This window comes from Panicum virgatum, chromosome 8K, assembly GCF_016808335.1.
Source record: "Panicum virgatum strain AP13 chromosome 8K, P.virgatum_v5, whole genome shotgun sequence".
NCBI classification, from domain to species: Eukaryota; Viridiplantae; Streptophyta; class Magnoliopsida; order Poales; family Poaceae; genus Panicum; species Panicum virgatum.
Genome location: NC_053143.1, coordinates 43499729 through 43515089, shown reverse-complemented (window position 1 = coordinate 43515089; position 15361 = coordinate 43499729). Strand labels below are relative to the sequence as shown.

The 15361-nt window shown below is 46.6% G+C and overlaps 2 protein-coding genes across 2 annotated transcripts; both read left to right on the top strand.

The window, feature by feature from the left end:
- Window positions 1-2492: 2492 nt before the first annotated feature.
- LOC120646336 (non-specific phospholipase C3-like) lies at window positions 2493-4317 on the top strand. The gene is made up of 3 exons (XM_039922949.1): window positions 2493-3351; window positions 3464-3634; window positions 3766-4317. The coding sequence occupies exons 1-3, from the start codon at window positions 2961-2963 to the stop codon at window positions 4107-4109; spliced, it is 906 nt and encodes a 301-aa protein (XP_039778883.1). The 5' UTR covers window positions 2493-2960; the 3' UTR covers window positions 4110-4317.
- Window positions 4318-6594: 2277 nt separating this feature from the next.
- Window positions 6595-8884, top strand: LOC120644796. Its single transcript, XM_039921506.1, has 2 exons — window positions 6595-7157; window positions 8427-8884. Exons 1-2 carry the CDS (start codon window positions 6708-6710, stop codon window positions 8604-8606), a joined length of 630 nt encoding a protein of 209 aa, XP_039777440.1. The 5' UTR covers window positions 6595-6707; the 3' UTR covers window positions 8607-8884.
- The last annotated feature ends 6477 nt before the right edge of the window (window positions 8885-15361 follow it).

Here is a 15361-nt window from a genome sequence, read left to right as displayed (position 1 = left end):
TTTAAGGGAAAGCTACCTGCCAATTTTATTACCGGGTGCCGGCCGGGAGGCAATGGGCATAAATAGAAGGGGGTTGTTGGCAACGACCAACCGTACCCTCCCCCTTTCTTTTTTTTTGAAAAGATACCCTCCCCCTTTCCGTGGGATGGCAACGACCAACCACTTGTACTTAAGTTGTACTCAAATAAATTATCAATGAGGTAAATGTATTACAATAAAGTGGTCTCATACTGGCCTGCGTGGCAATGCCGCATACCTTCTGATAAAGATGGAAACTAAGAAAAATCTAACTTTCCAATTGTTTCTTCCTCCCAAACCAAGAATCCCCTTCTCTCTCTTGTCCCCGTATCAATTGGGCGTGTTTGGCTCGCAAGGGAAGTTTAACCTTGTCACACTGAATGTTTTGATGCCAATTAGCAGAATTAAATATAAGCTAATTATAAAACTAATTATAGATCCATTGGGCTAATTCGCGAGATGAATCTAATGAACCTAATTAATGCATTATTAGCGGATGGTTACTGTAGTAAATTATGGACTAATTAGACTCATTAGATTCGTCTCGCGAATTAGCTAGCACTACCTGTGCAATGGGTTTTGTTATTAGACTTTATTTAATACTCATAAATAACATTCAAACGACCGATATGATAGGACTAATGTTTAGCCCTAGGGAAACAAACATGCCCAGGCTCTTTGTTGTTAATCTTGACCATTCAGAATCAAGTCCCACATTCAACAAGGGTATTCATATTCTCAGCTGATATTTTTTGCAATTGTATTGGACGACTTTGTCGTGGACACGAAGGCTAGTCTTTGGAGGCATTATATATAAAAATATTAACACTCTTTTCTCTGCTTTCTCCTATAGAACATGATAGCAATTCGTGTAATTGCCAAATAATGCTAGAAAAGTACATGTAACCAAAGAAAATACAACTACCTCAACAGCCTGAAAATGATGGTGAAGGACCCCGTGCTGGTCTGATGTGCTTGAGCTAAACACTCATGATGGGGAAGGGACCACGGTAAGCAGAGAAACTAGTAGAACGAGATGAGAGCAGAAAAGGACAGCCAACAAACAAGACATTGTAATAGCAACGGGATTCCAGGCTGGCTGACAAGTTGATCGAGCTGAAAGATCAAGCTTGTTTCTTCATCAGCTCCTCCGATCCATTCCAGCTTGTTTCTTCATAAGGCCTTTGTCCCTGTGCGTACGTGAGGTACCATGGGAGACTTCAAGAGCGTCATTGCCGATCGATTGTGGTCGGTGCGCGCGGGCGAGTCAAGTTTCTAGGGATTTCGTTTCATGGGTGAGTGAGTGCTTAACTTTCAATCTTTACAGTTGTCTGATGCAATGCTATGCACACGTACAGTAGCTGCTCTTGAGATTTGTACTGTTGCCCTCTGTTGACATTTTTTAACAATGTCACCGATCTGTGGTTAAAACAAAATGGGGGAGATTAAGCATAAGTCATTGTCATCGATCGTGTCATTAACAAAATGGGGAACATGATAGGTACTGAAGAAGAGTTGGTATGTTCAATTGTTCATCTGACTTAGCGTTACAGACTACACAAGATAACCACTCAAAAAACAGTAATAATTGCCAGGTTGTGCTTAGAGCGCACAGAGCAGTGAGATTCGGATAAACAGGGTATATGTGCCTCTGCTATTGTTTTTTATATGTATCTTGATTGTTGGCAGTCGGTTAGATGCCAATAAGAACGTTGCATGCGTGGTTGGTTCACATACTGATACGCGTTGACCATGAACTGATGCACATAGGACATTTTAGACGGATATTCTCATCATGGTCCGATCCTAACCATGTCCAGGTCAATGACCAGTGCAAAACGTTACTTGTATTCTACTGCATTAGGTATTTTTAAGATCGAGTGGATGTAGAGACCCGCAGCTGGCCTGAATTTTGTTATACCAGCCTATCAATCCGTGCTCCCGCATGGGCTACTAGAATTAATATAACTATCTATCTCACGTCATCTTTCATCTATTAAATATTCTAACGCATGCTTTAAAATATATATTTATTATTATCTAGTTGCAATAGATTTCAGTTTGCATCACACCTACATATATGTCTATGTATATTTAATTGAACCATTTGTTTATGAATTGATATTCTTATCTTTTCCATCATACAAGAATATATATAGTGACACATATCATGCATAATATTTTATATAAACAATATCGTAAATAATATATTAATAATAATAGAAATATTAATTCAAAATTTTATATTGGTGAACTTTAATATTTTATTATAACTAAATAATTTAGATTCAGATTTAGGGGTTGCTTTAACTTTTAATGACATAATTGGATAATTTATATGCAAATTTAGGTGTTATTTGCATTATTTTTATAATGGCATAGATGGGTAATTTACAAGAAGATTAGCGGGTTACTTTAGATTTTTTTATAATGGCAAGGTGGTAATTTAGATACATATTTAGGGGTTACTTTAGTCTATTTTTATAATGTCAGAGGTGGGTTATTTATTAGGAAAGTTAATAGATCCAATGGATATTATAATTAGAGTTGTCGGATGGCCGGATGTTACTGATTTTTGTGAGAATTTCTTGAACTTCTCTATTTTTGTAGAGTGTCTACCTAGGATTCTAGGTGACTTCATGTGGAGGCTTGAAAGGAGCCTAATAGGAAGATGTTTTTGCTTTAGTTCCCTGCCTAATTTTCTGACGGTAACATTGGACATGCATGTACATCTAGCACATGTTTGTACATCAGATTTTACTAACGTTTTGTGATTTGCATGAGGCCAGTAAATGAATAAAAACCGACAACAAAAAAGTAGGAGATGATGGTACTACTTAATTTACTTAACACACATACTGTGTATTGGTCTGGATTTGAAGCGTGGTTCATCACTTAGCTTTGGATGATCCCAAACAATACAATTCTGCGCATGCAGGAACATGCGGCAGCTCAAGTACATGAACAAGTTCCACCCCTACGACCTGGCCTTCAAGCGGCACTGCAAGGAGGGCAAGCTCCCCAACTACGTCGTCATCGAGCAGCGCTACCTGGACCTCAAGCCGCTCCTCCCGGGCAACGACGACCACCCCTCGCACGACGTCGCCCACGGCCAGCGCCTCGTCAAGGAGGTCTACGAGGCGCTCCGGTCGACCCTCCTCGTCGTCACCTACGACGAGCACGGCGGCTTCTTCGACCACGTCCCCACCCCCGTCGCCGGCGTGCCCAGCCCCGACGGCGTTGTCAGCGCGCCGCCCATCAGCTTCGCCTTCGACCGCCTCGGCGTCCGCGTCCCGGCCATCCTCGTCTCGCCATGGATCGAGCCGGGCACGGGTAAGATGACCAAGACGATGTTCATTTGCTCATGCCTCACCTAGCTCACTGCCGCCCACCCATGGCCATGGGCAGATCGTGATGCGACGAAGCACTGTGTCTTTACTTGCAGTGATCCACCGGCCGCCAGGGCCGGAGCCGACGTCGCAGTACGAGCACTCGTCCATCCCGGCGACGGTGAAGAAGATCTTCAACCTCAAGGAGTTCCTCACCAAGCGCGACGCCTGGGCCGGCACGTTCGAGACCGTGCTCACTCGCACCACTCCAAGAACCGACTGCCCAGGTACGTGATCGACGACAGTGCCAAGATCATTTGGCCAAGCAATGCGATGAACATTTACCAATCTTGCATCGATCCATTAACTGACTGTAGATCGATCATGTTTAATTGATAACTGATGGGGATTATTGCAGAAGAGCTGCCGGAGCCGGTGCTGCTGCGGTCGTCGGCGGAGGCGGAGGAGCACCGGGGGATCTCGGAGTTCCAGGCGGAGCTGGTGCAGCTGGGCGCCGCCCTGAACGGCGACCACGCCACGGAGGCCTACGAGACCGACAAGCTCGTCGGGGGCATGACCATCGCCGAGGCCGCCGACTACTGCCAACGTGCGTTCGCCAAGTTCAGGGAGGAGTGCCGGCGGTGCCACGATTGCGGCATGGACGAGTCCTACATCCCGGAGGTCCAGCCGGCGGCGCCACCGGCGGCGCCGGCCCCGCCTGCATCCAAGCTGTGCATCTGCTTCCCCTGCTTCCGTGCGTAATTAGAAGGGGTGTGCGTCGCTATCGATGGATTCGCCGAGCGTTGCCTTTTGTAAGTGTGCATATGCTTGTGGATTGCTTTGCTTGATTTGTTTGTTGTTTTGTAAAGGAAAGATTGGTTTTGTAGTGTGGTGTTGTGTTCAATTTATTGGTTTTGTTGCAGTGTTAAGCGAGAAATAAAGATGGACTGATATGAACATTTGTTGCCACTATACTCCCTCTGTTCTTAAATATAAGAGTAATAATATTTTGGTTTGTTCTAAGTTAAACCAAAATATTATTACTGAAATTTAAGGCATTTTGATTTGTTCTAAGTTAAACCGTTCTAAGTTTGGTCACATTTATAGAAAAGAGTAATAATATTTTGAATATCAAATAAAAATAATGAATTCCATTAAGAAATATAATAATTTACTTATTTGATGTGTCAGATGTTGATATTTTTCTCTATAAATTTGATCAAACTTAGAATGGTTTGACTCATAACAAATCAAAATGCCTTGAATTTCAGCACGGAGAGAGTATTTCACATGGTTGTGATAGAAGCATAGAGAAAGGGACAGCAGCAAGTGCCTTATTGCGGTGATACTAGAGTATTCTTCCATCTACTAGTTCAAATGAAAAGCCATCAGATGTATGTTTGTATTATTACCTAAATATTTCTTGAGGAAATTGCCTATTTGACACCAGAAAAGATAAGGTTTGCTCATTTGACACCCAAAATTCAGAGCTTGCCTATATGTCCCCAACTAAAAATTATGTTGCCTACTTAACACTTCGCTTGCTTCTGTTAGATTATATTGTTAGACGTGTGGGCCCCACAGCGCGAAATGACCAATATGCCCTTCCAGGCGGTGGTGCCCCGGCGCGAGAGAGAGGGATGGCCGCGGCCTTTGCTCCGTCGCACGTCCGGCTTGCCGTAGTCCCGCCGCGCAGGGACACCTCACGTCCGCCGCGAGCTCGCCCCGCCGCGGAGGTGCTGAGGTGCTTCGGAGGCGGCGCTGCTGGAAGAGGGCCGGAGTAGGGGTGGGGCGCGTCGAGGTGGCGGCGGCGACCAGCGACTGCGGAGGCCGTGAGGAGGCGCGGCGCTGGCGAGGCCGAGGTGCTCCATAGGAGGTGTCGTTGAAGGAGGGACAGAGCAGGGGTCGGGGGGCCGCTGGAACAGCGCATGCAGTGGCTGCGTGCGTTCTCCTCCTCGCCGCTGACCGAGCAGAGCAAGCCTGGTCTCTTCTCTATCTTCACGTGTTGCAGAAGGGCATATGGGTCATTTCACGCTATAGGGCCCACACGCCTAACGGTGGAATCTAACAGAAGCAAGCGGAGTGTCAAGTAGGCATCAAAATTTTCAGTTGGAGACATATAGCCAAGTTCTAAACATCCGGTGTTAAATGAGCAAATATCATCTTTTCTAATGTCAAATAGGTAATTTTCTTATATTTCTTGCTCCCACCCCCCCCCCCCCCCCGGGGAAAAGTTTATAGTTACAGTCATGTGGGGCCATAATTAGCTTATTTCATTGTGATATCTTGACACATGGCACTTTACTGTTCTCAAGTGCTACGACAAAACATTAGAAGAATCCCGCATCACACTACTAGATATATTTCCATGCAAATTCTTGGAATGTAAAAATCTTTTGATTGGCTAGTATTTTTTTTATCCGGTAGAAATAATTATTTCGTGCTTTTCATACGAAGCAGTGAATCAAATATAGAATTTTGGAATGTAGATTATATTTGATCGGTTTGGTTGCAACCCATTTGGTGCTGTACTTTTGGAATGTAGATTGCATTTATTCGAGCTATTTATATACCTATGGGTTGTCGGTAGAAAATTTTTAGGTTCTGCACTTTACTCTGCAACAGTGGTGATATAGTTTTTGGTACGCAAAGTTTCTTAGATGGTAACATGATATGCTTAAGTGTGCCATCTTTAATTTGATGTTTGGAATGTAGATTGCCTATCCTTTTCACATTCACATGGGTTTCAACATTTTGACATGAATAGATACCATCACGGTGTGTTTAGTTGGTGAAAAAAAATTGGATTTTGATACTATAACACATTTCGTTGTTACTTGACAAATAATATCTCATGGACTAATTAGGCTTAAAAGATTCATCTCGTGCTAATCAGTTAGACTCTATAATTAGTTACTCCCATCGTTCCAAAATGTAGGTCGTTTTGATTTTTCTAAATTCATATATTTTGCTATGTATATAGACATATGTTATATCTAGGTGCATAACAAATACTATGAATCTAAAAATGCCAAAACGACGTACATTTTAGAACAAATGGAATATTTTTAACTATATTTAATGTTTTCATGCATGTGTTCAAAAATATGATGTGATAGATATTGTAGAAACTTTTTTGCTAACTAAACAGGGCCTCGTAGACAGAGTAGAATCATTTCTAAAACTTAATAATTTTTTTTGAAGAAGCCTGATAATGAGCCAGATGGCCATTCCCTTCGTTGTGTTGTGTGTGTTGCTGCTGCTGCTGCGCGTCTGGTAGGGCCCACTGCCAGCGACTCCCGGCACAGAGCCTCGCGCCGCGCGCCTCTTCCCCTTCTCCCTCCCCCTCGCCGGCGGCCGATGGGCGCCGCCGCGAAGCCGCCCCCGTCCATCTGCTTCAAGTGGCCGTGGGGCCCCAACCCCGGCCCGTCGCCGGACCCCGGCCCGAGCCCCTGCGGCGGACTCGAGCTCCCCTGGCTCTTCAAATCCATCCGCACCCTCGCGCGCGGCCTCGTCATCGCCGGCGACCTCCCCTCGCCTCCCGCCCCCGCCGCCGGGGGCGGCGGCGGGGGGCGGAGAGGTTGGGGGGCCGTGCAGGTGGAGGCGGACCGCGGGGACGCGGAGCAGCGGGCCCTGGCGGCGGCGCTGGTCCGCGGGGGCCCCGCCACGGTGCTCGAGTTCTACTCGCCGCGCTGCCGCCTCTGCGCGTCGCTGCAGGGGCTCGTGCGGGAGCTGGAGGAGGAGCAGCGGGCCGGCGGGGCGGCCGCGTTCGTGCTCGCCGACGCGGAGGACGACCGGTGGCTCCCCGAGGTGAGGCGCTTCCTGCCAGTGGATTCGTTCAGCCAGTTCTGAAGATTTGTGCTGTCGATTGGGTTGGGTGGTGTGTTTCTCAACAGCCAATTCTGAAGCCTTGCGATGGAAATTTAATCGGATTTAGTTTTGTTCTGATTTATTTGTGTGGATTGATGCATTGCGCGATTATTTTGTGCACAGCTGCAGCTCAGGATAGGTTTACTTGAGGGTTGATGGAAAACTTGCTCTGAGAATTTTGTGTGTGTGTGTGTAGAGTTGTGTGATAGTTCTGCTGGGCCTGCTTGTCATTTGAATCTTGGACTCAATGTCAACTATGGGTGTTAGCTGTAGATGTAAGTTGATTACTGCAATCTGTTCCTTTTCAAAACATTGGCGAGTAAGAAACTATCAGTTTTCCCTTTTTTGGATGAAACAGCTAGATTTTATGTTTGTCATGTCAGGATTCTGAAAACATCCACAAGTTTCTGTATCTGTGTAGTCCTTGATTGAAACTAACAATGAATTTCTTTATCATCGAGTTGTACTTTATTCTTTTGCTGCCACAAAATATGTCCTTATATACCAGCCAACTAACCAAATCTGGAGTATGATCTTATTCTTCTCTTCTGTGTGTCTGCACAGTAAGATCATCGTAGTACTGCTCCAAACTTCTATGTAAAGGCTTGAGAGTGTTCTTCCCATGTAAAGTAGAGGCTTGGTATGTTAGGCTCTCATGTATGTGCTGTAGGAACTCTTCAATATCTTCATTTGTTATCTTGTTTTTTGGTCATATTTGAGTTGAGAACTGACCTGTAGACTTTCCGTACAAAGAATACACAATCTCTTAGGATAATAGTCGTGTTCTTTTCACTGAAGTCCATAAGAGCATGGAATGTATTGAAAATTCTCTGTTATTACAATTTAAGCTGTTGTCTTCGTTTCCCTGCTGCCCGTTGATGTGTACATTTATTTTTTCACATGATGAATTTATAAACCAGTAATAACATTTGAATGCCCTGCTACTTTTGAATGTGTACATTTATTTTGTTAGTCCTATTACCTTGCATCTTTGTTTTGGTCACTTTCTAATTCATGTAAACTTTTCTTCATCTTTTTTGGCTACTCTACAATTGAATTTGCGTCTTGTATGTCCAAGAGAAAGGCTACTTGTTTTTTTCTTCAGATTTCAGGTCCTTTAGCATTTCTGTATCACATGCAGAACCATCACTGAATAACTTGGTAAACATTTCAATATTCTAACAGCAATTTGTATGTGTGCACTTGCAGCTTCTGCACTACGATATCAGATACGTCCCTTGCTTTGTGCTCCTGGACAAGCACGGCAGAGCTCTAGCGAAGACTGGGGTACCAACCAGCCGTCAGCACGTTATCGCCGGTCTCCATCACCTCCTGAAGATGGAGCGGCCATCTGGGCATGAAGGAAACCAGAGAGTGCCTTCATCATGAACATAAAGCCAAACGCCTGAGCAAGATCTGTAATGGCAAAGTTAGAATGTGCATTTTGTTTAGCAAACGTGACACTGAGCTACATTGACACTTCAATTCTTTATCCGGTTAATAGTACATCTTCTAGGTGCAAAAGCAGTTGAATTTTCCCCCTTCTCTTGGGTTGTGGTGACCATAGCTCGATAATGTCAGCCTTAATATAGGCTCCCCATTTTTCTCCCAGATTTTCTTGGGCAAGCTTGTATTGTTTGTCAGGAAATGTAGTGATTTCTGCTTCATTGAAACTGAAGTCATTTCCTGTTCTTCATCCTATCGTATCCACTCACGCTCGTCTCGTGTCATCGGCATAAATTTTTTTAAAAAAGGCCAAAGACCGGCTCCGGCCCAGCTTCTATTGAAAGCAAAAGAGATCCAGGTTTACTGGGGTTACCAGTTTACACAGTATAGCCAGCGGCCAGCTACAGACGGACAGGAAAGCTAGCATCCAAAAGATGGCTGTCGCAGCAGCAAACAAAAACAAGACACAGACGTGAACTCGGAGGGCAGCTCCATTCAGCAGACTTCACCTGCACCCAGATCTGTCAAAGCAGCCGGACGCCCTCTTGTAGCTTTCCCAGTATCTCTGCGCCAGCCCCAGCTCCACTGCCTGCACCTACTCCAGCTCAGCCAGAGGAGGAGGCTGAGGAGGGACTACTTCGCCGAGGATCTGCTGCCGTCGCCAACTCCAGCACAGGAAGACTCGGCACCGCCACCTGCACCTCCTGCTCCAGTAGATCCAGCACTTGCACCAGGTGGAGGAGACACAGAGGACCTAGGAGATGATGAAGAGGCGGAAGACAACTAGGATGACGGCCCACCAGCTCAAAGGGAACCATGCTGTGAGCACACCTCATTCCACGAAGACACCTACTTCCCCGTGATGCTGCAGGACATGCTTGACGAGCTGAACAACACTGTGGCCCCTATGTACCACACGAAGCACTACAAAGACCCCACGCTCGGCGAGTACTACGTCACTCGTGTCCACATCAGGGTGGATGATGGGCGCCGAGGCAGGAGGACCATTTCAGCGCACGACTCCTCTACACCCATGACCACCTACCGCGACGCAGTCAACACTGCAGTCAGGAGGGCTCTTTGGTCTTTCAGCCGCACCAACTGCCGGGATCTGGAGGACACAGATTACCAGCATCTTCCTTGCCGTGCTCGTGGGACAGAGGACACAGAGTTGACACTTGGAGGAGACGGGGAGAGCCGTGTCAATGTCACTGTGCGGGCTCTCGCCGCACTCAACACGGATCTTGAGCACATCACCAACCAGCTGGACGAGACTCAGGATCGGCTGAGGGAAGCTCATCACAGGATCCGCCAGCTTGAGACCCAGCTTGCAGGGGAGGCGCCCCCGCCTGTTCATGAGGATGAGCCTCCTCTTCCCGCCTTGTCACCCCCGCGCAAGGGGCTCCGTTTTGGCGACCGTGGCTAACAACTAGTAGAAGCGGTTCTGGTAGCCACGGTCGCCAAAACGGAGCCCCTTGCGCGGGGGTGACAAGGCGGGAAGATGAGGCTCATCCTCTTGAACAGGCTGGGGCGTCTCCCTTGCAAGCTGGGCCTCTAGCTGGAGGATCCTGTGATGAGATTCCCTCAGCCAATCCTGAGTCTCGTCCAGCTGGTTAGTGACGTGCTCCAGATCCGTGTTGAGTGTGGCGAGAGCCCGCACAGTGACATTGACGCGGCTCTCCCCATCTCCTCCAAGTGTCAACTCTGTGTCCTCAGTCCCACGAGCACGGCGAGGAAGATGCTGGTAATCTGTGTCCTCCAGACCCCGGCGGTTGGTGTGACAGAGAGACCGGAGAGCCCTCCTGGCTGCACTGCTGACTGCGTGGCGGTAGGTGGTCATGGGTGTAGAGGAGTTGTGCACTGAAACGGTCCTCCTGCCTCGGCGCCCATCATCCACCCTGACGTGGACACGAGTGACGTAGTACTCGTCGAGCACGGGGTCTTCGTAGTGTTTCGTGTGGTACATAGGGGCCACAATGTTGTTTAGCCCGTCAAGCACGTGTCCTGCAGCATCATGGGGAAGTAGCTGTCTTCGTGGAATGAGGTGTGCTCACAGCATTGTTCCCTCTGTGCTGGTGGGCCGTCATCCTGGTTGTCTTCCTCCTCTTCATCATCTCCCGGGTCCTCTGTGTCCCCTCCACCTAGTGCAGGTGCTGGAGCTACTGGAGCAGGAGGTGCAGGTGGCGGTGCTGAGTCTTCCTGTGTTGGCGTTGGCGACGGCAGCAGATCCTCGGGGAAGAAGTAGTCCCTCCCTGGTACCTCCTCAACCTCCTCCTCAGGCTGAGCTGGAGCAGGCGCAGGCACTGGAGCTGGGGCTAGCGCAACAGATGCAGGAGCTATACGGCGAGCAAAGGCACGAATAGGTCCAGTGTGCTTGCGAGCAGTTGGCGAGACTTGGTCATCTGTAGCAAGGACAAGATAGAGAGATTTGTTTTAGAAAACACACTTAGAAGAAGAAAAACAAGTATGCACCAAGGAGATAAAAGATATCAATATAAATAAGGATTAAGCAATTTTTAAAATAAGCATGGAACAACATGGTTTCTAAGCAAGATAGATCTTAATTTTCGACCATTTCTATCTAGGCTAACGTCCTACAGTCAACACTACTCTGATACCACTTCTGTCACACCATGTTTATGAAGGAAAACCGAATGCATCTCATATGTCTGCCAGGATCAGTTTACACACATATGATAGACTATAAAATGAATATATCATAAATGCATAACGAAAGAGGGTATTAATAACTTTATTACATAACCAAATGTCTTAAGCGAATAAGTAAATGTCTATAGAGTAACAGCGGATCTTCAACATCACAGGTAGATGACTGGGAGACATACGCCTAGAAACCCTCAAGTCTTCTGAGAATTCCGAACAATTGTTGTGGTCTGAGCAGCAATTATGTAAGGGGTAGGGAAACAACTATAATACATGCAAGGTTAATTCAAAGAAATACCTGACACGACTGCATTCAGCACTTTTAATTGGTCAAGTTTTATTAGCAAGCATTAACTAAGTATAAGTTTATACCATTGAACCCACAAGATAAACATATATAAACAACAATAACCAAGTAAAAGCATCGATTTAGATCACCTTCAAGTGCAATTATCATGTGAGGGTCCATGCCGCTCTTGACCGTGAGCACGACTGATATATCAGTTTTACACTCTGCAGATGTTGTACAGTTTCACCATAACTCACGTAAAAGTTCAAAGAACTTTGTACCCCAACCATGCAAGTGCGGGTCAAGCACCATATCACACTTTCTTAGGTATGACTGCATAGGGACGCTACGAGGCCTTTACAAAGATTTTCTATCCTATGACAATCCGCTAAGGTTTCAAGCTAAAGTGGTCATAACACTTCCTAATGAGGACCATCATTGCCCCAAGAGGATCAAGCTATACCCCATCGATGCATCTCCTCTTGCCCTTTCAGTAAGATTGTGACAAGTTATAGTCTTTAATTAATTAGTCAAGATCAGAGCCATGTGATATTGTGGTTGTATTGTTTTCTCGGGTGGTTCTCCATGTTCCAATTAAAACATATGATCTTGATTAACAACATTAAGCCATCATGAACATGAAGTAAAACAAGTGTAACATTTGTCTCATAATTAACCAACCACAACCCAAAGTAAAGGCTTCTAGCAAGCTACCCAACATAAATTTAAATCTAAGTTGACCAAGGAAAAGGGTAAACAAAGTTAGGCACATCCTTAATTTGGATCTTGTCATATTATAGACACATGCATGTACATAAAGAGTAAATGTGAATTATTTGGTGTTCCATGGAACAAAAGTATGATCAAGGGTCCACTTGCCTTGCTCAAAGTGCTACTGATCCGGTCATTCAAAGCCTTGATCTTGCTGCTGGCCCTCGTACTGCTGATCGTCTATCGCACCAAACACACACATACAATTAAACAAGTACAAACAATAAGAAACAGTACACTAAACAATGTGAACAGTACAAAACAATGATATAAAACTATTGTACACATTGCAACGATCGCGTAAGCGCAAGAATCATCGAAAACGGATTTAAAACAAGGAAATTAGGGCTTAAATAAGGTTCTAGAACTAAACTGCAAAAAACCTAATAGATCAGGGGCTAAAACATAAAAGAAAGGGCGCTTTTGTAAATTCTTTTCAATTGAAGCTGACGGAGGGTTAATTTTAATAAAACATAGGAGTTTATTTGTAAAACAGGCTTGGTTGACCGGCATGGGTTTAGTTGACTTTGGATAGATCTAATCGGAGCCGACGGATCAAGATCTGATGGCCAGGGTTAAAAGGGGCGGGTGGGCGGCACTGGTGACGGCACTGGACGCCGGCGGGGAGCTGGGACGGCGGCGCACGGCGGCAGGGTTGCCGGACTTCGCCGAAAATGGCCGTCTAGGGCTCGAATCGAGCGCAGTTTCGACTGGGAGTGAGAACGCAACAAAGCAAACTTGATGGCGGGGTCTGCGCGGGGCGTAGACACGGTGGAAGGCGAGTGCGGCGGCGGAGCGGAGGAACAGCTCCGGCGAGATAAAAAGATAGAAGGCGTGAGTGAGCTCTCTACCTTTAAGCGAAGCTCCGGGGCGGCTCTAGGTCGTCGGGGAAGCGGCGGAGCAGCGAACCAAGGCGCGGCGGCTCGAGCTCGACTAGGGGGCGGCGGAAACTAGGGTTTTGTGGCGAAAGTGGCGGCTGCGATCCTCGATGGGGTTCCAGGGGGTGTGGGCGGCGCTTTATATTGGGGTGGCCCAGGCCCCTTGGCGTACGGGCCAAGAAGGAAGGCGGCGGCGCAAGATCGGGTCGGACTCTGAGTCCGGCTCGCCCACGGGGAGAAGGCCCCGATAGGTGGGGCCCACCTGTCGGCGGTAGAGAGAAGGGAGAGGGGAAGGTGCCGGGTTGGGTCGGGAGAGAAGAAGCTGGGCCGGCGGGGGTTTTCTGGGCCTCGGGAGAGAAAAGGAAAAAGAAAGAAAGAAAAGAGAAGGTGTGGGCCGGCTGGGCTGAAAGAGAGAGACGGAAAAAGAAAAGGCTTTCCATTTTCAAAACCGATTCAAACACATTTAATTTAAATTCAAACTCAAGAATTCGAATTTAAATTGAACAGCAAGCAATAAAAGATGCAAACCAGCATGAAAATGCACAAACCTATTTTCCTCATATTTATTTTATAGCTAAGTATTTTATTTAATTCCCGATAAATGCTCTAAATTCAAGAGAAATTAAATAAATCCTTATCGAACCTACAGCAAAACTAATTAAATTTATTTAGGTTCCTAATTTTAAAATTAGGGTGGTACAGTACCTTGGCCAACTTGCTACCTATCATGTCAACAAGGATGGGAATGAAGTCAAGTACCCATTGTGTGAAACCCATGGTTCGAATGGTTAACGTTTTGTAAAGCTATTTTAAAAAGTTGCAGTTCCTTGCCATCCCAAATAATAGTTGTGGCTCCTTGAAATAAACTTGACCAACTTATGAAGCATCGAAATGGCACCATTCCTTGAAGGGATTTGTTTTAATTATGAATTCAGACACTTTCTATTGATAATTGATGATATGACACCTTTTAAAAGCAAGAAAATAGAACTTTCTATTGATACATCCACTCCACACTGGTTTGGTCGCGTCGCTCCGGTTAATGATACTAAGTACGAATCCTGGTGCAGGGAAATCTATTTTTCAACCACGCGACATGCATGCATCATCTTGCTACACCTGCCAATTCCATCTTTCTGGGATCAATCTCTCCAATTGTTCTACTAGTTGAGTCACAGTAAGTGTGCCCCCCACGCACAACTTTGATCAAAGCCGTTTCTCCATCCGTCTTCTCCAGAATGAAAGGCGCATGAGGAACATAATAAAACCCCAATCCGTCAACTCCACAGCCACATGGATGTGTCATTATTTTCGGCTCCTTGAGGTAGTGGCATTTGGTAGTCAGATGATCAGAACTCTCACACACTTTGCAAGACAGTATAGACACACGCATTCTCCCTTACCGTGACCCGGCTTGTAGCACCAAAAGCAAAATGGGATTTTTCCTAATCTTTACCTTCGTTCGCTACCGGCGGCAGCACATCAGAGTCCGGAACCATTGCTTTGCCAGCCTTTTGTTCCGCGACCACCTCCGGAACCGGAACCTCGACTTCCTGCCCAGCACCATATCATGCTGCGTTGCATCTCCCTGCGAGGTCGAGTTTTGACCCTCCGGCTGCAAATCCGAGCTTGTTTCTTGCAGATGGTTCATCCCAAGTCGTCCGGCACCCCTTCCAGTGGGCAGTGGGCACTGGGCACAAAACGTCGAGGGCCAAAACTGTTTGGCCTACCATCAAAAGATCGGGCCCTGTGTGCGCGCGGGTGCTGGATTGTAGTACCCGGCCGGGTGCAATTGCTGCATGCCCTGCTGGAAGTTTCCACCTCGGGCACCATCACTACGGAAGGCTGGCACTTTGCCGTGTGCTGTGAAAAGCCCACGACAAACAACACACGGCAAACAAACATTGGCAAAGGGCATCGGAACTCCATGGAACTTTGTACCGCCTCTCCCTCCGCTGGAACCTCCACGGCTCCACCGACGGCATGCATGTGTCCAACCTTTTTTTTTTTGCATCACGTCACATGCCGGAGATTATTTACGTTCGCGTCGAGACACAGCACATGCACGCAACAAAACTGCAGACCCGCGTGCTGGA